Below are 25,568 nucleotides of genomic sequence, written 5' to 3' on the forward strand. Positions count from 1 at the left end.
ATATATTATATTATATTGTGACTAGGCATTCTATACAATGCCTAAAATGAACCAGGCAAAGTATGAAATAGAGTTCATTATATACTTAACCCAGTCATTCTATTGAATGCCTGTTGCCACTGTAGGCAAAGTATTAAATACGATCTTGTAGGACATTTTTAGATATTTTACCATTGTTTGGCATTAATATTTATCTAATCTAAAATGAACTAAACTAACGTAACCTTAAACACAATATTTTATTATTTCAAGGTTTTTTTTAGAGTTTCATTCCTTTTTTTTAGCATTACCCATTAGCCAACCTAATCTAAAATTAAGTATAATTAACCAACTGAATCTATCCATACACAAAATAGATCAATCATTTTAAACATGTTATTTTACAAATATTTTTATACTATACTTTGCCAGACTCACCTACGGGAATTCTATAGAATGCATTATAGGCATGATACACAATGCCTAGTCAAAATGTATAAAATCCGATCGTTATTATTCTAATTACTTTAGCTAAAAGCTTCAGGCATTTTATGCCTAGTCATTCTATAGAATGTCTGCATTATGTAATTTGCCTGTAACATGACGTATAATGTTTTGTCCATTAACTTACTTACTGAATTTTCATCGTTTATAAAGGTTTGTTTACTTTCTTTCCTTGGCAGTAATTGAGTTGATTATGGAAAATACAACTATTTTTTTAGAATGCACCAAAGGTGGTAAAGTTAGTAGATTTGTAAAGAAATTGTAAAATACTGTATTTTTAAGGTATATAAACAACTATTTCATACATTTGACTTCAACAACATGTACAAATACCCCCGCCGCAGCAAACCTGCAGACTAAGCGAATTTCCATTTGACTGATTGGATTTACACTGAAATGTCTACTTAAAAATATAACATTTATTCTTGATTTAAATAGAATTAGTTTAACAAGTACTTAGGTTTGCTGCATCAAGGAGGGTAAAACTTTTTTTGTTTGTAAAATGTGAATAGGTAGTGAGAAATAAAAACATTTTCCAAATTTGATCAAAATATGTTCACAAACAAGCAAACTACAACAGTTTACTTATTCCCCATAAGAATAACATGGGAATTTTAAATTTACAATTTTTTGGAATTTTCTCCGTAACTATTGGGCACATAATAACGCTTCAATATACTAAATTATTTGTTTTTTTAAGCTCTACAAAATGGTTTGGAAAGAAATTGCTAAATTTTATGTTTTTTGGGTCAAAAATAGGAAAAACCTATTTTTACCCCATAAAACCCCCCGTAAACCCCCGTTCCCATGGTCCGATCATGCTGGATCGCGAACTCGTTCGAATAAACGTACGTTTACACATTTGTACCAAATTTCATCCAAATCGGATCATTTTTGCTCGAGTTATCGTGCTGACGGACACATATATATATATATATATATATAAATATATAAATATATAAATATATAAATATATATATATATATGAATTTGAACGGATGGTGTTTTTGGCCTCTAGGGACCTCAAAACGAAAAAAAAAATCGGTCCCGCGTCCAGGTCTTACCATGAGTACTACGGTAATAGCTTATTCCCTATATGGGAAATTCGCTAAAATGATTCTATTATTTTAATGAGATATCAACTTTGTTATTGTAATGATGGTTAAAAAAGTTAAACACCTCTCAACACCAACTGGTGTGAAAACAATAATGTACAAAAATAGAGAAAACTCATCAACAAAAGTTTAGCTGCTGTGCTTCTGATTTACAAAAATGGCAAAAACTCCCTTGTTGTATCATTTTGTGTATGTAGAGCTGTGTGCTCGGTGCTGGTTCATACTAACAGTGTGTCATATCAACTGATATTTTTTTCGTTTACTGTATGTTTTTATTTTTAAATTTTTATTTCACATTCATTTTAATGTGTTATGAATACTTTGGTATAAAACTCATTAAATTTATGAGTAATAGTTACTGTGTAAACAAAACAAGTGGCGGAGAGCTATAAAAGAATTATAAATGATAAGTGGTTGTTGTTAAACCAGTAAATTTTATTCCTTGGTCTGTAAATGGTTTTTTTTCTCTTGTACTTTGTTTAACAGATGTTATTAACACATGTTATATTCATTATTAATTTTGTAAAAAGTTTTCAGTAATTTCAAAACACATTTTTGTACACATCACAGTGTTTTTCATTTAATATTTATTTTTCTATCAAATAGTTATTTCAGTAAGTTCAATTCACAACAAAACAAACAGTTGTTTCAAAGTCTACATTTTAAAGCGACATTTAGAAACATCTAATAGGGTACTGTATTGACAAACGTTATAATTTTTAAGACTAGTCTTTGATTAAAAAATATTGCAATACATTACCCTACGTGTTATTAGAGTGGTCAACATACATACATGGACAAGCAATTTATATTAAAATGGAAAATAGTACATGCTATGACATGCATGTTAACGTTGGTAAAATAATATAAACCAAGCTGGTACCAATCTTATCTGGGTAATATCATAGAGGAAATGGAGATATATTGTTTTGGTAGCTGGTTATAATGCTCATCCTTCAAATCTGGATGTTGCTGGCTTGAACCAAGATGCATGGAGTAAAAGTTTACTTCTGTTTAAGTTAATTAAATAAAAAGGATTCCCTTAAAAGGTAAAAAATACCAAAGGCATTTTTTGTGACAAATCCCATGCAGTGGTCGGACAAAGAAATGTGTAGATGTGATTGATCATATCTACAAAACATATATATATGCACATAAATATACTTTAGGGTATGTAATCACTTAATGAACACTCGTGCGCACACAAAACAATCACTGCTAATTTTAACTTACATGTGAAAATTCAAATAAACATTTACGAAACACGTTGTGTTCCCAGAATAACATTCCATGAAACGTTCTCTCACTGTAGCTGGCAATGTAAGACTCAACGGGTAATCGATGAACAAATATGTTCAACTCCATCAATCCTGCCAATGTTTCCTCAACACAGCTGCGTCTTCCCAGGCAGCTATTAGACGTTTCGCAGTATTTTTTAAGGACTTAGTACACGTATCATAACCACTATTCACAAGTTACATGCTAATAGCTTTCTGTAACCTCACGTCGGAGTGAAGACGCAAACTCAAAGTGAATTGAGTCATTAAAACCTAGTGATCGTTTATGTATGTCCTAAGCAGCCTGCTACTCCTGAAATAAAACCTTCACCGTTTTTGAATTGAGGGAAAACCAGCATAGCCATAACACTCGTAAGGCCTAAGACCTTGATCTGCCGCGGTGTAGGCTTAGCCACTCCATCAAGAGCTACCCTCGCTCAGCTATTAAGATCTTTAATACGCTGCCAAAAGAAGTGAGAGAGTTGGACAGTGCGAAGTTCAAGGCAGTACTGCACGGCCAACTGGTAAATAGACCCCTCTACTCATTAGAGGAATTGAAGGAGGTGCCACTAAAAGTTAGTTGAAAACAGCACTCCAGTAGGTTAGGAGTACAATCGCCACAGCAAAAAAAAAAAATATATATATATATTTTTCTAAAGTGTATTTTATGCAAGAAGTTTGTAAATATTAGTTTTTAAATAACGTGTAAATAGTATGTTAATATGCCACTGACGCAATCTATCCGACATTGTCGGTCAAGGATTAAGGACACAAGTATCAAGTAAGTATCAAGTATGTAAGTGTACCTCCACCTTCAGCAGTACACTTCCCGCAACTCATTTGGGTCTGGCTCAAGTTACCTATAAATATAACCACGTTATTGAATTTAAGTATGACCGTAGAAGCCTCACTAATGTAAATATTTGTATTAATAAATAAAATTACATTTTAAAAACCAAATATTTTTAGGATATTTACTAAAACATTTTAATGTTTTCCAACCAAATTAATAGTGTTTTATTATCAGGCATACAGGGAAATTGATCATCATAATATTTTTAACTGAATTAAAATTATTCTTTCCAAAAAATAAATTTCAACAACTTCAAACACTCTAGATAGCTCAACTTTTAGGTATCTATATTCTGTGCCACAATCAAACAAAACACCAAACAGCTGATAATTTCAGAACCAGTTCGTAGCGCTCTGGTGGTGGCGGTCACAACTAATGGTTACATAACATAACCTCACCTCAGTGTCGGTTCTCTCGCCATGATACATGGACCGGTGGAAAAGGGCGCGACTACGACGGGTGCTCGGGCTCCGCCGCAGCACCGTGCTGCTGGGGTGTTTCGTGCTCGGTTACATCGTGTACCTGGTGGCCGGGGGTGTGGTGTTCGCTACCCTCGAGGGCCCGGTGGAGTTTCAGATCAGGAGCGAACTGGACCTCAGCATCTCCAAGTTCAAGCTGCGATACCCGAAAGTATCAGGTTGGTGAATAATTTGACTAAGAACGTAGATCATTTCTATCAGTTATATATGAGTAGAGGTTGATGTAAACTGCTGAACCTTATCCTTTAGATGACCAATTCACTGTATTGTTGAAAGATCCTGAACGTCTTCACGTTCCGGATGAGTGAAAACCTTCGGAGCCCTACCATAACTAGAGAACCGCAGTTGCGAGTCTATAGAATGGTTGTGGGAATTTTGCAAATTTAACTATACGGTCATATTTCCAGGGCCAAGATTCGATAGTATACGTTATCCGTGTAAGCATAACTTCAAGATGTAGCCTAATTTCAAGGAACCAACTATTATTAAATATACCTTAGGTAAATACATTGAACTGTCAAACTGTGATCAAGTTGTTCACATGATTGAGTGTTTTTTTATAGACAAAATCTATATCACCGTCAACGACCTGCCTATCTCAAAACTCAGACTACGATGTCACAAAGTATAAGTTAGTGACAAGGGAGTGGTTACTGTTTTTCAAGACTTACAAAAACTACATTTCGTAAGGATCTAGGTATAAAGCCTTAAAATAATGTTTCGAGACAAGAAGTATGTTGTTCTCTTTCGCTCTTAGCAAGGATTTGGGCTGTTTCAGCATCTAGTGCTTTGGGATTACATCTGTTTGCCGAATAAGAAGCGAAAACTGTTCTAAGAAACCCTTCCAGAACCCAGTAAAATAATGTTTATATGCTGTTATAACAGTCCCTTTAACCTTTAAAAATATTTAACTGGCCCATTCGCATGAATTAAATATTTATGTTTACCTCTTTGACGTCATAACCTTTTAAAACAAAACATTGTGTTTTACCAGAATCTGGTAAAACACAATGTTTTGTTTTAAAAGGTTATGACGTTGTTTTAAAAGGTTATGAGGTTAAAAGGTTTGTTTAAAAGGCATCTGATGTTTTGCTATTTCATTATTTTAGGAGTACATGTGATTATAACAAGACTAAGGTGAGTTTTAAAATTATAAAAACTTATGAATTCCATAAGAATGTGTATCTGCTTAAATAATTTCGCTTCCCTTTAGGAGGAAAACTATGTAAATCTACTCCACCAAGAGGGAAACGTAATCGGCAACAGCGCACTCAAATGTTGCCGAGGAGAAACATAAATAAAACAGGCTTTAGAGTTTACAATAGGATGAGAAGTCTACTTGCACTAGTCAAAAGCAATGGCAATACAGATAAATGGGAGGTTAAAATGCACTCATATAGTCATAGAGTGCACTGGTGCAGGACCTAATCAATGAGCCAGGCAGGATTGGTTACGTAATCGAGTAACGGATCGTCCATCTTCCTTACCTGAGTTGTGTTCCAGTCTGCTAACTATATAATAGCCATACCGCCCAATGCTAGCGTTGTAATTAATATACCACACAAAATAGAGGTGTCCTTGACCTATTTTAAATTATCTATTATTTTATATTATCTATCAAAATGTTTACCCTACTAACGCGTATTTAAACCCAAGTATCAATGGAGGATGAGTGTGGAGTGTAGAGATGCGTTGTGTAGCTTTGTTACTGACTTGACCTTGACATAAGATGTCTTCGGATAACACACAAACTTAAAGGCTACTTAGAGCAAGGACAGTGCAATACCTTTAAATGTTTACAAAGAGTGTTTTGGGACATTAAGTTTAAAACATTTCCTAGATAAGTGTTGTAAACCTCGTTTGATTTGATAGCTCTGAGCATAGATTAAAAGAAGTAGTGTCTACTTCTTTTAATCTATGCTATGAGTAAAATAAATTATTTTATATAAATTTACTGCATTTGACTTACTTTTTACAAAAGCTGTAACTATTTTTGGACAACGTGAATCACAACTTTCTTAGCTTGTATACTACGATAGTTAACAAAGCCGAAAAGATACACCATACCAAGTTTTCAATACGCCATTTTAGTTTGACATGATGAAAAAGTAACTGTATAAATAAGAAAGTTACAAGAGCACACAATTATTAATGGTGTCAAATAGAAATAAAATAGAAACAAATAGAAATGATGGCAAATAGTAAGCTTTTAGTGATTGAAAGGATTTGAACCCTAAACTTCAGGATCGAAGTTTCAAGTTTATAACCACTAGAACAGTCACGCCCATAAAGTAGGATAGTAAAAAATTATTCGCTTAAAATTCGAAAATAACTAAACAAAATAACCAAAATTGATATAGGCCTACGCAATTTTTGTTTTGATTCGCGTGATCAAAGCGATAAACTTCTTAACTGTTTTATTAGCTGGTGTAATCGTCACTACTTGGTTGCGTTAACTTTGCCAAATAAGGAAGATGTCGACAACAATCAGCTGACAAACAAGTTCTTTAATGCGACTGTTGTTTGTTTCGCATGCCGGATTATTATTATTCTGAACAAAAAAGAACTTTAAAAGAAATTATAACTTTCGAACTGCGAACTTTCTTTCGAGTTTATGTTTTAGTTTCAATTCACGTAACATCTACAATCTACAGCGTGCAACTCAGTGACATAATTAATTTGTTAGTCCCATCTTATTTATGTAGTAGAGAGTATAGAGTATATTTTACTGTTGATGTGTTCCTTGTTTAACCTAGTTTAGGCCTATTTAATTATGACACTATTTACAACCTGTTGATTGTCCATTACTGTATAAACAAAAAGTAAAGTACAAATCCACCCTAAAGTAACAAAAATCAATTTTTTAAGAGGTTGGTGGCCTCTTTTAACATTGCATTTGCCCGTCCACATAGAGAATTTCAAGATACGAGATGCGACTTGCTAGAACGTATCCAGCAAAGAAAGGGGTGAGCCAGTACAGTATGAAGGTGAACTGTATTGATAAAATTTGTATGGCAGTGACCAGGATCCGAACCCGCGACATCGATGCCTTGGGCCTGAAGTACGTAACCTACCACGACTGAGCCACCGATCACCTAAATTTATTCGAGATGAGGCAAACGACACTAGCACGAATCCCCATAAGTCTTCAAATTTATCAACAGCGCGAGAGGTCTACTTGCATTTAAAAATTAAATGTTTTGATTGTAAACCTTTTCAAATTTACCCAAACATAGTTTTGTTTTGACTCTGTAGTACAACGAATGGTTTAAGGTGGATTTTGGAATGTTTGTTTTCGATCACGCCGAATGCACGTGGTCAGCCTATCTCTGTATCATTGTTTTGTTTTGTAGAGTTCATAGGCCTTTCACCGTAGACACTAATGTCAACAAATGTATCTCATGTCAATGTGAGCAGAGTACAGTTGGATCAATTGATTGCAGAGTTCATTCTTATTTTAAATAGAATTCTAATATATATTTAATAGGCCAGAATATATTTACAGAGTAAGCCTAATTAAGACTTTTGGTACCTGAAGTAGTACCTCACTTATTGGACCGGTTGTAACATTTTCATTTTGAAATAGAAAATAGTTGAAAGATCATCGCATAGAGGGGTTGCTTCTGTTCTAATATCCGTTGTACTAATGTACTAAATATTGTTTAACCTTTTGGGTGTGTTAGAGTTGTCCTCTCTAGTTCGATAAAAGGTTTCCGTACCCGACATCGGTAATTTACCTCGTGCACTAGTGATGATTACAAAATTGGCTTTAAAACAAAAAATACCGCTTTCAATATGATAACAAATAACATTACTACAAATAAAGAACATCAAGACATCTACGACAAATCTGACATAAACAAAATTAACTGCACTGATTGTGACCACTTCTAAAGCAGATTTTTTAAAGAAAAACACACTTTATTAGTTTCCCTGTAGCAGCAGCTAACCTAGGTACTTGTTACATAAATGTTAATTGAATAGATTAATTGAAAATCAATCCAGGCAAATGGAAATTCGCTTAGTCGGCAGGTTTGCTGCAGCGGAGGTATTTTCTTCTATAACTTGGCCACGACGTTAACATGGAAATTTGAAGTGTAATATATGGAGGGCAGATTTTCGGTCCCGGGCCTAGGTCTTACCGTGCCTCCTACGGTAATAGCTACTTCCCTATGGAGAAATTCGCGAATACTAATAACTTTATCGACATTTTCAGGAACTAACTAAATGCTTAACAGAGTTAATGTAAGTATTGAGATTTACTTTTTGTTGTTATGGAAACATTTCAATTTTTAAAATCAAACGACCACCTCAAAACTTTAACAACCATACTTAAGACGTCCACGGGGAAAAATCTAGAGTACTTTAAGCAAGTGTTAAGGTTTATTTATTGTCTGGGTTAATGATATACACACAGTCAATGAATACACAAACTATTTTGTGTATTCATTGACACAGTGCCATAGTGTTTTCTTGCTCAGTAGTTTTTTGCGTTTTACCGGAACAAACAGATATTACATAACAAAGGGAGAACTTTTATTTCATACAAAAACAAATCTAAAAGGGAACCCAGAACAAAACTGGATTCTAAAAAAATAAAACCAATAAGTTAATTTGTTAATTGTAGTAATACCACATTAAATGCAGTTTTTAAAATTGAAAAGCTTAACCATTATACATGCGTTTGGAAATACAGACGTTTATTTTTACGTGTACACTGGCACACAAAGTTTAGAGTATTGCAGGAAACTTTGACATATGCAATTGTTGAAAACAGCACAAGTTTTCCTTTACAAACTCAATGCAAACATTTGAACTTCGAGTCGTGCTCTTTGTTGGGAACAAGCTGAAAAGTTAGTTCCTAATGGGGCTCAAAAGTATTTTCATAATTTTTTATCTGTATGCCAATAGTTGTTAAAAGTTTCATCAAACAATTAAAATCTTTTTCTTCGTCTTATAATATCCATTGTAATATAACTTAGTCTTAATAAATGAAAAACTAATACATCGTATTTCAAAACTTATAGGATTGTAGTTTTTGTCTTTATATATTCTCATATATTACCAGTGTATGTTACGGTTGTTAATTGTTGATATTCAGTAATATTACGTTTTTTATTAGGCATCAGACTTATTAGTCTAGTTACAATTCGTATAAAAAACATAAATTACATAATATGTATTTTGTAATATATTTTGAGAATATTTAATATATTTACATAGTTTTATAAGATTTGATGAGAATCGCAGTAACATTTGAATTAATCTACTTTAAACACACAGAAATACAGAAGTTTCTTCGTTGGACTCATAAAATACCAAGAAAAACCATGGTAATCCGCCAACCTAAACCCGAGGTATTGTAAATAACAGTAACCATTTTAACGTATAGGATAACCAACCTCTATATGTTATTGTAATCCTGTGTGGGATTCGGGGAGGTATTATAAAACGTATCATGGAGTGGTGGTGGGGGTAAATTATACATTTGGGGATCAGAAAGCTTAGCCGCCATATCTGATTCCGAGTTTTCTAACATATTTCCTAACAAACCGAAAATACAAAATTCTGCTTTTAGTTTTATTTGAATTACAGAACTTCCTTCACAAATTGTGTTTAAAAAATATATTTTTTATTTAAACACTAAAATATTCTGTTTGTTTTTACTTCTTTAATCCTAACGTATTTTATTTCATTTAGCCTAAAACTAATTAATAATTAGAACCTCGAAAATACCTTAAATTATAAAATGAATATATTGAAGATAATTGAGTAAATTCTTCTTCATAATAGTCAACAGATAAGTAAACCAATACCTGTTAAAATGCCTTTTAAATCCAGACGTTGGAAGGGCAGTTTTAGCACTCCAAAATCGGGGTTTTGAAAATATGATTGAAATCCTCAATATGTTTCTAAAATAGGTTCCATCTATTCTATTCAAACTAAAAATACAAAAAAATTTGCAGATTGGGTATTTTTACATTAGTGATACGCAGATTAATTATAATAAGCTTTATTCTGTTTGTTTATGGATATCCTCATAAAATTTACTAACTTGGAATTCAACAAAAACTTTATATGGCAGCAAACCTAAGTAATCATTGAACCAATGTCATTTATATCATGATTAGTGAATTTAATTATACAGCTTTATACTCATAAGGTTATAGTTAGGCTCAACAATATGGTTTTTATAAACGTGTCCGTTTCCAACCATACTATAAATTTTCTTCAACGGGAGTTTACAGTATGCTTGAACATTCTTGAAATAAAACATAAACACGGGTTTAAACAATAAATTGTTCAGTTTCCATTTTCTGTGTCTGACAGAAATGTCAAAATATTAAACATATTTAAAAATTAATAAAACTGATCTTGTTTTCCTTTGGGATTAATTTCTTAACTCCAAGACGTAGATATTACCAACGTAGATTATCCAAGATGATATTGGAGTCATCAGCTGTTCGGTATTGAAATAGAGAGGCCATGTCAATACAGATGTTTGATAGGTACATTCTAATTGAGCTCATCACATTTTTGAAGTTTTTAATTTACATTAAAAAATCAAATACACTTTGAAATATGTGTGTTAACATTAACTGAACATTTCAAAGTTAGATAGTAGTTTGTACAATTTATTATGTATTAAATGCTTACATGGCACAAAATTCTCCTATTTAGGACCAAGAGTAATTTAGGAACCAGGAAATGATTATACATTCATCTTATTATTTTGTCACATCGTAAAATGAATCTTTTAACCAACAATCGAAAAATTCTTTAAGTAATTGAATATTTTCTTTTAAAATTTGTTAAAAAACTCTATTGTTAAAGATTGTAAAATATAAAACTTAATCAGGACCATGTTACTAGCAGCGCCGTTGTTTTGTCACTTCATAATTTAAGACTTCAATGCAGGTCCAGCAACGTGTTGAAATATTCCTGGTCCTCCTCTCTCCTTACTTGTATTCATCAATTCGAATAGAATATTTCTGAAATATTAGAATATATTAAACACATTTATAAAAGATTTATCAGAAACACATAATGACAAAAACTATATTGTGTCCTTAAGTAAAATTTTCTTATTGAAGACTACAAAAATTGCTAGAAAGAAAATACAAAATTTTATAATTTAACGGATTAATTTTTACCACCTGTAAGTAATTTATTGGTTGGAAATTAATTTTCCAGCTTAAAGAAAAGATTGCCTACCAAACTTTCGTCTCTAAGTCTCAATACAAGGTTTATTTAAAATTGAAACCTTAACATGATTGACAAAGTATTTAAAATATTAAAACTCATTTAAAATTAGTTTCTTATAAATGTGAAACCTCTAACAATCAAAAACTATTTTTATTCCAAAGTTTGATAAATTTGGTAACAGATATAGGTGAGGTAGGGTGGACAGCTAAGGGTGGGTGTTCTGTGGTTGTAGCCCTCGCAAATCCCAATTTGCATTGATCAACCCTTGTATAACCTTTGACTAAGGTTAGCTTTAATACTTGCGTGTTCAAAATCGCAACATTTGTTAGATAACAGTATTTGAATTACTTTTGAGTTTTATTATGAACCGGTTGAAGTTATGACTCCACTACGGGCTAACATGGCCGTTTATTATTTTTTCGCATGGTAACAGGGGCGTAGTGAAACTGCCCCGACGTTTTGGGTACTTTTGAAACGATGAAACTGCCCCGCTCATTAAAAAGGATTAGCAAGGGTCACTTCGCAAGACTAGAAATGCTGAAACTGCCCCGAGCACCCGGCCAGGTAGTCGCTACAGGAATGGGGATAAAAGGGAATTGTTTTTGTCCCTGTGTCCTGTCAGTGTCCTGTCTTCTAAGTTCTTCTGCAGTTAACTGCCGTCGACTGCTTTTCCTACCAAGCCAATTGTTTCTGTACCAATACCTAACCCAACCTAACCTAAACTAACCTAACCTAACCTAACCCAACCTAACCTAACCTAATCCAACCTAACCTAACCTAACCTAACCTAACCCAACCTAACCTAACCTAACCCAACCTAGCCTAAACTAAACTAACCTAACCTAACCTAACCCAACCTAACCTAACCTTAAAAAAGCTAGAAAATCCTGATATTGGAGGTAGTTATTAGAATAACGCAGTCACTGTCATAACACAAGGACAACAACAATTCCCATTTCCCCAGACTCGTAGCGGCTACCCGGCCGGGCGCTCGGGGCAATTTCAGCATTTCTGGTATGGCGAGGTGACCCTTCTTGATGCTCTGTAATGAGCGGGGCAGTTTCATCATTTAAAACTTACCTAAAATATCGGGGCAGTTTCATCGTCCCCGGTAACAGTTATTAAGGATTAGATCCATTATTATACCCTAATAACCTAAGCTAATTTATACTAATGGGACCACTGAAGTCAAACTAAGGGAGAACTTCTTAATTTGAAATTTAAATGCTTTTCTACCAAGAGCTTCAAACTGCTCTCTCTAAAAAAAAAATCATAATGTTTTTACCAAAATAGTACCGTATTCCCATTCTATCTCCTTTCACTTATCGTTATACGTGTAGATATAAAGTCAATGGTTATACCCTTCAACCAAATTCGCCACTAGTACAGTTTCGTTTTCTCATAAATGAATTGATGAACATTGTTAAATAGGCTTAAAGTAGGATTAAGTAACATAAAAACCTTAATGTTGTGACACGAGGTTCTCTTATATATTTAAAAACGTTTCATATTGATGTTCAAAGATAAAAAATAAAAATAAAACTTTGTTTTGGTAGGAGCAAAAATTAAAAAATGACATCTGGTTAGCTGTCATGATTTTATATAATTTACTCTTTCTTGGTCTGTTTAATTTCTCTTTCAAAATCTGTTGGGAATCGGGCGAGTAGCATGTTTGCTTTAATTTCACCCTGTATTATCTTTTTTAACGAAAACTATTTTATTGAAGGTTGGCTAGTGGTAACAGCTATAACTAAATATAAAAGTTTAGAATAGAAAATTTGCTACATTTTTTATGAAGTTGTGGGTTTTATTCGGTCTAGCTGCTGTACCCGTGCTTTGCAACGGGGAGAACAAAAAAAAGTGCTGCACTGAGTGCACTCTGTTGTTAAAACTTGTAACTTTTTAATGCTTTTGAATGGGAAATTTCATAGCTGCTGGGTCAGAGCTCCAAGGGATTTCAAGAACGGGAATGGAACATAAACCTTCCCCGGAGAGTATAGAACAACTTCACAAAGTTTCATCACGATCGGATGGCCGGTTTGGTAACGCATAAAGGACAAACTAACGAGATTGGATTATATATATAGACTATTAAAGCACCCTGGCCTGAGTTATGGTATAAATAAGCAAGTGATAAGTGTAGAAAGGATTAGACGATTTTATTCCTGGATTTTCACTTTTGTTAGGGTCATTTTCACAAGTCGTTTTTATCAATAAAGTAAGCTAAAGCCACTGGTCACTTGAACCTTAAAAATTTGTTTTAAACATTTCTTGTTATTCTACCATCAATTCAATATTCTAAAGCAACCACATTCCTGGATCTCTGTGATATTGAGAATGGATTCAAAGTTTCGAATACGTGTACAGAGTAGATATCAAATATTCAAACCTCTTATGAGATCAAGTTTGCACAATCAAATATTCACACTGAAATTCAGACTTCTGTACTTCTTTTCTTCTTCAATTCCAGGGATCAATTTCTACATACTGTGCTACACTTTGTTAATATATAAATTGTATAATCTAATCAAACATGTTTTATTAATCAAAAATTAATCTAAATAAATTAGTTTATAGTATACGGGTGAGCAGCTGAATGGTTACAATGCAGCCAACTAAATAAATAATAATAATATTCTCCTAAGAATATTATGAGGGCTTCTGGTTCAATCCTCCAGGATTGAATTAGGCTTTTTAAGGTCGTGGATCAAAGGCATCTGGTTTTAGTAGGTAATTAACGCTAGATAAGGCACTACTGCTCATCTGCAATTCTTTTCTGGATTAAAGTACGCCTTCGATGCACTCTAATCTCATATTAATGTAGTAAAATATTTATCATAAACCATTCTTTGTATCTTAAAAATAAAAATTAACTCATCATAAATAGCAACATAAATATTATATTACCGAGAAACAGTGTTAGTTAAATCGTGTTGAAAAATAATTTTACAAAATATCAATGGATTATTGCCAAATAAGGGATATGACAATGATGACGAAACAATGCTTGTTATTTCGTTTCACGGTTCAGTGGTTGTTCCTCCCACCCTCTCCCTAGGTAAATTAAGCTTCTACCCAAACCATCATAGTATTTGTTCGCTTTTTTTGCAATTTCATCAAACCTTTTCACGCTCTGCTTGTTTTAGTGTGTTTGAAATTGTACCGAAAGTTATGCTAAATAGATTATAACATTACGAGTGTATAAAAATCATGTTGTACGTTAGCTGTTAAACAGCATCATATATGTTTATATTTATGTTTATGTTTATAATGTTTATATATGGTGTAGTTCTGATGTAAGTTACCTATTTTAATACCGTTTCCTTTACTAAAACATCAATAATGTTAATCTAAAAGGGAGACTTCTGCAATAATAACTGTGCAAAATACCTTTATAGAAACATAGTTGGAGATGTTCATGTTAAATGGTTTAAGTTGGCACATGTAGATAGGGTCTACCTCAGTATCCAAAGCCTATACAAAAACAACCATAAATAACAATTATTAATGTCAACTAGTAGTATGTTGTGTACAGGGCCATATATGGCAAAAAGCTGCACTTTTTGATTGAGATATGGCACTTTCAGTGGTCATAGCTGATACCAAAAGGGAACTTTTCAGATAGGGAGCCACTTCAAATTCCGTGTAGGACACCAAAATGGCGGCCATTAAAGATGGCCGCCATATGCCCTCGTACTGTTGCACAATATTTGTTGTATCTCAGCTTCTAATGGTCTGATCTCAATAATTATTTTTTTATATTAAAGCTGTTTTGTTGAGGAAACTTTTTTATATTTGACACTTAACTGTAAAACCTAAGCGTTCTGCAGAATATTTATAAAAACTGAAAACTAAAAGAAATAATATTTTATGAAAGTTTTGGTCGTAAAAATTAAAGTGGTGCTAAGAACTCGTCTTAAAATGAAAAAGGGACATGTAAAGCATTGAGTAAATAAAAAAGAGATAGTAGGCTTTAGAAAAATCACATATTTTACTACAGTATGAAGCAGGAATTAAAAGGAGGTAACAAACTATTATGATAAAAAAAAACAATAAAAATCAAGGAAGAGTCTACATGTAAATTGAGTGCTTTTCTATAATTTCGGATCACGTAGTCATCTTATTCATCCTACTTATCGATAGAAAGTCGATACCCGGAGCAGTTCTTGCAAAGCAGCATGCATGGAACATTAGTCTTCTAACAGGAGCATCTTGTTGGCATTCAGTGGAGCTAAACTTAACTAATTCTATGCAGGCTGCCATAATTGGAGGAAGAGAACACCAAACAGTCTGACATAATTGGAGGAAGAGAAGACCAAACAGGTGTCCACTCCTCAGCAACCCTGGTCCATATCCCATCCGTCTGGCTCTGGAGTGTTTTCTTCACTGAGCATGCTTGACCCCAAACCTGGCCTGCCCTGATGCTGATTGAAGGCAGTGCTGCCTTAGTGCCTCTCTAGTTGGGGGTAGACTTTGTAAATCACAATTCTTTGAGTAAAGAGAATCTTTCTAATACCATTAACTAAAAAAAAAATCATCAGCATCTTTGTAGTAAAGCAAGAAGATAAACTTCTCCAGAACTTGTGAAGTCTTGTCATAAATTGCCTCTTGTGGTAGAGAGATTGCATGAAAGGCTGTAGTAGCTTCAGGAAATGATTTCCACACAGTCCAAGCTGTCATTTTTCCTTTCATTGCAAATTATGAAGTCACATCTGATCCTGTGAATGCGTGAAATCCTCTCAATGCAACGGCTTTGTGCTCACCCATACCATAGAAATTTTTTTTGTCCATCCCCATACTCTCAAATATTGCATTAATATTTATAAATCTTTGACTCTTCTCAGCACCGAAGAGAACCCACATCTCCTGAAGTCCAGGAGTTTTGAGGCTGTGGAAAAAAGATATTGCTAAAACAAAGATCAGTATCTGCTGTAAAAATAAAGACATTTTTGCTCCATGTTCGACACTGTCTTTGGCATGGTGGAAAGTCCTGCCGTCAGCTTCTTCCTGTTGCTTGCATTTGACTCCATCAATTGAAGATTCATGAGGCCGAGCCACACGAATAATGTCATCGATCTCAGTGATGATATGTGTCCTTTGAAAATTGGAAAGTGCATGTTCTCCAAGTAACTTGAAGATTTCTGTCTGATTTTGATCGTAGCGGAGGAAATCGCTCCAATTGATTGGTAGCATATTTCCTTATGTCACTTGCTGACGAATACCAACGCCTCTCTTATTTCGAACACCTTTCTTGGGACAGGCTTTTGAGTAAGTATCCCATGAAATAAGTATTCCATTCACATGGAACGTCTCAGCATAATTGAAAATTATGTTTTTGAATTCCGAACTGCAGTATTCTCCAAAGCACTCTCGTTTGTGTGTGTTTAGCGTGATGTTCTTGGTGGAATAGCATGTACTATTGCTGCTCCATCGAAAATAATTGTATCCCCAAATCCTTCAAATTGTGGTTGGTCAACGTTTTCTTCAAGGATTTTCAATAGCTGAGATTTTTGACATGATCTAAGAACGTCATTTGAAGAAAGCGATGATGGTGCACTGGTATTTTTCGTGTTGAAAAAAGTTTTCCAAATCAAACCTTCTGTTATGGCTTACAATAAAAGCCCTAGAAAATAGTTCAACATAATTTTTTATGTCAGTAATATTGGGGCGAGAACTGTTTTTGGTTCAAAATTGGTCAATTTTTTTTAATAGGGGCAAATACACTTACATTGGTCAGTTGACTGTTAGAGACACGAAAAAAGCGAAACGCCACAATAATCATAGTTTAAGCAATTTAACTATTGTCATTTCTAACAGAATGAAACAAATGGTATGAAGTAGAAACACCCCCCTGCAGAAAACCTGCATAATAAGCGAATTTCAACTTGTCTGATTACATTTTCACTCAAGTTTTCCATAAATAAGACATATTTATTCCCAATTTAAAAATAACATTAGATTAAACGAGTGGTTAGGTTTGCTGCTATGGGGAAGGTAAATAGTGTTTTTTTGACCAAACGTTAGTCGTATAGGATTAAATAAATAAATTTTACCAATTTAATCAGCATAAACAAGTAAACTACAACAGTGTAATTTACTCCATAAGAATAACATGGGATTTTTTAAATTTACGCTTGTTTTTAATTTTCTCTGTAACCGTTAGACATACAACTGTGCTGCAGTATACTCAATTATTTATTTTTTTAAACTCTACAGAATAATGGCTTGGAAAGAAATTGCAAAATTGTATGTGTTTAGGTTCGAGAATGGTAAAACCCGATTTTTACCCCATAAAACCCCCCATAATTCCCCGTTCATATGGTCCGGTCATGCTGGTTCGAAAACTTGCTTAGAATAAATGTAGGTATACGTGTTTATACCAAATTTCATAAAAATCTGATTATTTTTAGCACAACTATAATGTTAGTGACCAAAACTTTCATAAAATATTATTCTTTTAGTTTTTATAAAGATTCTGCAGAACGCTTAGGTTTTACAGTTAAGTGTCAAATATAAAAAAGTTTCCTCTACAAAACAGCTTTAATATAAAAAAATAATTATTGAAATCAGACCATTAGAAGCTGAGATACAACAACAAATATTGTGTATCAGTACGAGGACATATGGCGGCCATCTTTAATGGCCGCCATTTTGGTGTCCTACACGGAATTTGAAGTGGCTCCCTATCTGAAAAGTTCCCTTTTGGTATCAGCTATGACCACTGAAAGTGCCATATCTCAATCAAAAAGTGCAGCTTTTTTTTGTGTACACACCGTACTATAGCTGTTACCCACGGGCTCTACCCCGTTTTACTACATTAGTATTAATAAAACTATTGATTGGTTAAGTTAAGATGAAATAAACAAAACAGAATACAGTAATGGTAATACAAACAAATAATAACAGCTGAGGTATTTTTAACATTAGGTAAATGGAAAGTTCCCTTTGGAAAGCAATTACGACCTTTTAGGGCAATTTATGAAATAATGGATAATTTTGCGCAAGGTTTCTCGTCATGACGAACATTTTAAGTATATGGTTAATGGGGGTGTGATTTGTAGTTTTCTCAAAAGTTCATGGGTACTTTTGGCTTTATATATAGATGAATCTCAAAATGACCCCTGATTTAGATCCTATTTTTATCAGTTGAGAGGTCATCTACAGACTGGCCGACTGTACTTTTCCAAAACCATTTTACTCTTTGATATAAAAGTGAGCCAATTATTTGCTCTACCATTTGACTGAAAGCCACACTTTCTTCTACTGGTGAAAGTAGTGTTTAAACTCTACCTAACATTAAATGTAAAAATAAACCAATACAAGGGATAACTAAAAAAACTATAGAGTACACAATTGAAAGTGTTGAGAAAATTGTTCATTAAAACTTATGGAATTTTGAATTATGACTGACATGCTTATACATATTGGAAATTTTTAATGGGCTACACAATAATTGGAAAAGCTTTGAATATTTATATTTGACTCAATACTACATCAGTAACTTTTATTTTAATTCTAACATCATAGACTATCTTTGGAAGAAACTACTGCAAATTGCAAGGCAATCAAATAGTTACACAACCAACCACAAAGTATTGTGGACCGACAATTGTGAAAATTCTTAAAAAATATCCTGTTAAAATCAGTATACAATGAGGATTTAATTACCTACTATAAAATTGAATATGTAATGTCTAGATGATTCCAAAAAGTTTTAGGTTGCGAGTAATTTAGCTAACTTTTTAATCGTTTACAGTATATTTGTTCCTAAATTGGCAATTTGGCGAGATTGATGTTTCTTTTAGTTTTAAGCTTAAAGCTCTACAGTAAAATTATTGTTAAATTACAATTTCATTGTAATCTTTTTATTGTGACTGTTTTTAAGTGTGTTTGTAGTAAACTTGTGACAAAACTCTGATCTGGATAAATTAATTCAGCATTTGAGTTGATAACAAATTTAAATTTGAACACTAGTTAGAGAATACAAGTTTTAAATGTTAAATCTTCAAAACTAGTAAATAAATTTTGTCTAGTAGTATTTTACCTTGAACTCTTTGGAAGACATTTTATAAACAATTTGCTCCAAGCTTCGATTTTCAGAAAACTTTGAATCAAGAATGTAAACTGCTCAGAAGAGTAATGAGGTAGTAAAATGTCAAAGGCAATTCCAAGGAAAACCTCCAATACCTTTAATGACTTATCACTGTCTAACAGCCTTCGTTTGTACCTCAAAGTGTGGTGGCTGTCAATGATTCTTCGAGTATTCAAATAAAGTGAATTGAAAAATACCCCCGGCGCAGTGAACCTGCTGACTAATCGAATTTCCATTGGCTTGATTGGATTTTAAAATATTTTCAGGAACATATCAAATCGATTCCCTATTTAAATAAAATTAGGCTAAACAAATGCTTTGGTTTGCTGTCCAGGGAGGACAATAAAGTGTTTTTTTAGTATAATTTTAATAGTTTAGTATAAAATACATTTACTAATCGCTATTCATGATCAAAGTAACAGCTTATAAAAGGGAATATAGAAGACACAAAAAATGAACAAGAAATAATATGAAGGTTAATGAGGTGTGGTGTAAATACAATGGTAGTACTAAGTTAGAGACTCGATTATCCAAGCTTTGGTTATTCGACCTTCCCGATACATGATTGAGTGCCAAAAAATCCTGTACTTTTTGTCTGTGCCATGAGTATGTTCCATATCAGTACGTGAAGGCCATTGATCTTGAACACTCATGGTCCATTATGTACCACACGTTCATAGTGGAGACAGCTTAATCAGTAACAAATATGAGATGACATTTTAGGGAAGATTTCCGTGATCGGATCTTGTGCATCACGATATGAACAGAATGAACTTCCTTAGAAGAAAAATCTGTTGGTTCAACAAAAATTCAAATTCAATGCCTTTCTTTAGACACCTCTACAAAGTTACTCAGCTGTTCCCTCCAAATTAGTGGAGACAAAAAAACAATAATAAAATATACAGATAGATTTCTCAAACAATCTTTTTAAAATACTTTTTCCTACTGACAATACTGTTAACTGACCAAGTAGGCTTCCTTGCACGCAAAGTAGCTGACTGCTGCTTTTACTTACTTTTGCCACACTCATTTTATTTTACCGCACTCCACTATTTCAACCAAACAACACAAATCAGTGTGCTTTTATTGGGCACATAATGCGTGTACGTTTGAAAATAATTTGGCAACACTTTAAGATATTACTACTATGATCAGCTACACATTTCACAAAAACACACACGTTTCACATTTCGTCGGCCGCTTCGATTTAACCTAACCTAAATACGTGTTGTATACTGTTGAAAGACGATATTTATATGATTTATAGAAACTGTAGGAAAAATACAATGTGAAAAACGCGAGTGCAAAGTGCCACTTCGTACAATAGTTACACAAATGACTATGTCCTCATACTTTAGCAAAAACAGTATCGACTAGTAAAATGTACAGTAACACAATTAATATTGTACCAGACGAAATGATCGACTTACTCAAAAGCTGCTTATTTGCATTAGAAATATTTAAATCAAGTTTGAATTCGTTTAAAGTATTTTTGATTTATAACTTAGTTTGCTAATAAATGTTGCATTGTGGCGAAAATATAGACACGGAAAAAAAGCCACTTTACGCCCTAGAGATGAAATATACTATTTTACATCACAAACACATAAAATGACAAGAAACACTCAGATGGAAGAACAGAGGATTTATCTTCCTTCACTCTATTTGCACAGGTCTTTTGAGTCGCATGTTTATTTTAAGTAAATAGAACGCTTTGACATTTTATATATTTCGGTATGAGAATATAACATTGAGTTTGCGTTGAAGTACTACATTCGTAGTGATTTTGAAATGTAGAATAAAAGTAACTTTACAATTAATTTTTAATTGTTTACTAATAGAGGGAGACTGGTCTGATGGTTAAAAAGTGGGACTATTCGATTTACCGAGGTTCAAAACCCACCAAAAACTTGTAGCACCAGTGCATGATTATTCTGACACAGTGTTTTGGGGCCCACACTGTAGACCTATTCATATCTATATCTATACTTATTTAATACGCAAGCAGGAGTTTTGTGACAATTACTCCTCCGAAACTACTGAACCGATTGACATGTTTTTGGTGTCATTGGAAAGAGCGTAACGTGAAGTTGTGCAGGAAACTTTCTTTTTAGGTAAATAATTAGAGAGTGAGGCCCTGGGGCCCTTTAAAGTTTCGTATTTCTCCATAAGATTAACATGGGAAACAAACATTGTTTTGAAACTCCGGCTGTTTTCAGAAATTAAAAATTCACCATGTTTACATTTGCTTTGACATTTAAATGTAAACAACCAGAACTGTCAAATGCCTATTTTACAATTTCAGACAGCTGATCCAGAAAAATAAAATAACTATGTGGTAGGTTTATTTAATCTTGAACTTTATGATAGACTAGCTGTTGTACCCGTGCTTTGCAACGGGAAGAGGACACAAAATAGAAACATTTTAATCATTATCTCTTGCATATAATAGTTACAGATCCGCCAACGCTTTTAGAAACAAAAATTCAACTTTTATAGCCTTAATAGAAACGTTCAAGTTATGATTTTTAAATCTGGTAAGTAGTGGATACCACCATTTTGGTTTTGATTAATTTAAAATCTTGTGGAGGCTGATATGAGATAAACTGACCAAATCTTCGAGTAAAACTTGAACATGATTTTCCAGATTTACCGTCAACTCCCTTAATTACAAATCTTTTGATTTATTATTGACATTTTCAATTTCAATTTTGAAGTTGCAAAAATACTAATTATTAAATTTAAATATCTTTATATTAAACTCTTATTTATATTAATTCACAAATCCTTTCATCTTCAGTTTTTTCACTCACAATAAATAATTAGCAAAACTAAGTCAGCTGTTATAAACTTTATAAATATTGCTGTGCCTTATCAATACAGTCTTTTGAAATATTAAAGAAACTATATCCATAGGTACTATAAAAATTTCAAACAAATAATTTAGCATTAAAGACAGCAGACAAAACTAATATGATTATCAAAGCATCAAGGACTAAAAAATGTAATAGCAAATACGGAATATGTTTCATTGCATCTCTGATTCTACTATACAAAAATATCAACAAACAACTTAATATACAAACCAGTTCTTTTAATCAGTTCCATCGTCTATTGCCTTTACATTTTCACACTTACCATTAGGAAAACATAGTAACAGATATTTCATTGATTTTAGAAACAAAAGAACACTGTGTACTGCTTAGTTTTATGATATTTTCCTTGGTTTAATTTAATCAGTGGTGTGGCAAAACACAAACAATAAATTTATCAAATAAAGTAAAATTTGAACTGAAAGCTATGTTAAGATAAAATAAGAGTATTTTGTATTATAGATTTTAGAAAACAAAAATCAAAGACAATTTAGTTATTGATGGTATTCCTTAGTTTAATTTAAGCATAGGTTTAGCAAAACACAATAACTTAATTTACCTAAATATACATATAAAAAACAATGTGATGTGCAAATTATAGTTAATCTAACACATGTGAAGCAGTTTGAATTTATTTAAAGTAGCCTCCAAATTCATACAAAACATCTATACATTGTAATTTTCATACTGTTTCCATGAAAACATATCAATAACATTATTTTCAATTAAGATTATTAACTTAAGACGCTTTAAAAAATCCAAAGCAGAGCCGGAGTTGGAGTTGATACAGCAACGGTTATAAAATCTTTTTTTTCTATATTCATTGACATAGTTTTAGAATAAATAATCCATGATAAAATGTTAGATCAAAATAAACCTACCTCATATTTATGGAAAATATTATTTCTTTGTATCAGCTGTCTGAAATTATTGTGAAATATGCAGTTTAGCAGTTCTTCTTGTTTATATTTAAATGTCAAAGCAAATGTAAACAAACATTGTTAGTGTTCTCATCACAGCCATGGAGACCAATCAATATTTACTTTTAAAATGTTCACCTAAGAACTTTTAAAACCAAAGGGGCAAAGCCTACGGTCAGTATCGAAATGTGAATAGTCCTATAATGGTCCTTGGTATGGTAACTATATTTTTGTAAAATTTAAGCCCAGTTAGTTCAGTAGTTTTTGCACCTATTAGTAATACACATACAGAAGGACACCATTAGATTTTTATATAATAGTATAGATTATTTATTATAAATCTATTTTCAATGATTATGAAACAGATTTTTCCCGTTGCGAAGCAAAATTAAAAGTGAGAAGAAGAACACATGTTAATTGTAAACAGTCAATGTGTTAATTATCTATGTTGTATTAAAGATGTGTATAGTTTTGGATGTTGGTTTGTGTTTAATGATATAAATTATAAAATTTTTATTTTAAGGATTTGGCATATGAGTAAGCATGTGATAAATAACACCATTTAAGAGTTCTGCCAGTTTTTTAGTAGAGTTTAAAGTAGCCTACACCTTATTGTCTACAAATTGGCTAAATAACTTAGGTACGGTACTTTATAAAATTTGACAGCCTTTTTACGTAGACTTAAATTGTAAGCTTACCTTTTCCCGTCCATGGGCAGGTTGATTGTTATAAATTAACTCTTTAAACTGGAATAGGATTGTTATGTAAATTGTGAGTATTTCCATTAGTTGACTACTAAAAACTACCTATTTAGTTCACTCTTTTAAAATCATCGGAAATTATGACTGTTATTAGTTTCTAAACAAGTTATTTGTTTATAAATAACTCCTGCACTTCTTTGCAATTGCTCGATTTCGAGCAACATGTACACTAGTAGAAAACAAAAATAAATATTTCTTCCCAAGAGGAGAACTTGTTCTGTGTGGAAGGTCTTCCTCCTCTAAACAATCGATAATTAATTAATTACCAATTTAATCAGTAATCTATGTCTGTTAGGCTTTGATATGTTTGGATATTGGGAGCTTTGAGCTGTGGAACCCGATGTGTTCAGAAACTCTTTATTGTACCTCAGATAATAACACCATTAGACTATAATTAAATCAGGAGTATTCATTACAATGAGTAGCAATTACAAATCAATCCATCATTATTGTGTTGACAGTACAAAGAGAGGAGTAGTCAAAGACATTCAAGCACAAAGCAAGGACAATTATTCTCACTGAAATGTAAAATAAAGCTTTGCCCGCCATTATTTGAAAAATTCTCGCAGCTTTGTTTTTATACTTTGAAGTGACGACTCCGTAATTGGTGATAGTTTTTTCTGCACTTTTCTGATTTGATACCAATAATATTGGAATATTGGTTGACGATTACAGTTTCAATGAAAAATAGGAACAAATTGTATTCTTTGTGAAATGTACTGCATAAAAATTAGTTTCGCTGTATCAATTAATATTCCGTTCAGATTATTAATTTTTATTTGTATTGCAAAGGGTTTGCAAACCATTGTAACCCAAACTATTTTTAATTTTTATTATATTTACAAAATATATTGATATTGAAATTTTATAGCTTGGTGAATATTTCAGGTATAATTGGTTATTTTATTTTTAACCTTTTACTTGTCACATTAAATGGTGTTATTGTTAGTTAAAGTTTCTCTAGTAGGTAGACTAAACGTTTCAAATGAACTGAGAGGACGCATTAGTCAAAGGATTCTAATGAAGAGTGATTTTGTGTTTTGATGTCAGTTACACACAATTTTCACAATACATTTTAAAATCTGCAGCCGATAATAGTTAGACAATACTGTCACTGCATATGTTGTTGTTTTTGACAAAACCTGGTTGTTAAATGTTTTAATTGTTTTAAGGTATACTGTATTATGAAATACCAGTTTAAACTAATTCACATAGACAAAATATTAGAAATCGTATAGATTTCTGGAACCTTTATTTTTAAAATTTAGGTATATTTTTTATTTATTAAGATTTAATCTGTTGACCATCCCATGGTAATTTCATTATTCAAATTGAATTAATTAATGAGTGAAGATGAAATATCTCAACCCTAAAGAAGACTCCCCTGCCATAATTAGTAACATGAAGATGTTCACTTACATCTATGTATGCAAATATATTGGAATCAGCTGTAAGGTACATTATACCCAACATGTGCTAAACCTGGGAGTCAAGCCTAGAACTAGGCTC

General features: G+C 32.7%; 1 protein-coding gene across 1 annotated transcript in view; it reads left to right on the forward strand.

Annotated features, from left to right (window-relative positions):
- The first annotated feature begins 4,116 nt into the window (after window positions 1-4,116).
- LOC128991381 (potassium channel subfamily K member 6-like) overlaps window positions 4,117-25,568 on the forward strand; it is a 41,795-nt gene continuing 20,343 nt past the window's right edge. Inside the window, exon 1 of the mRNA XM_054414186.1 lies at window positions 4,117-4,365. Within this exon, the coding sequence (XP_054270161.1) occupies window positions 4,155-4,365 (211 nt within the window). The 5' untranslated portion in view covers window positions 4,117-4,154. The remainder of the gene's footprint in view (window positions 4,366-25,568) is intronic.

The sequence above is a fragment of the Macrosteles quadrilineatus genome, unplaced genomic scaffold, assembly GCF_028750875.1.
Source record: "Macrosteles quadrilineatus isolate MER2022 unplaced genomic scaffold, UCM_ALF_1.0 Scaffold_4__1_contigs__length_99947679, whole genome shotgun sequence".
In the NCBI taxonomy this organism is placed as follows: Eukaryota; Metazoa; Arthropoda; class Insecta; order Hemiptera; family Cicadellidae; genus Macrosteles; species Macrosteles quadrilineatus.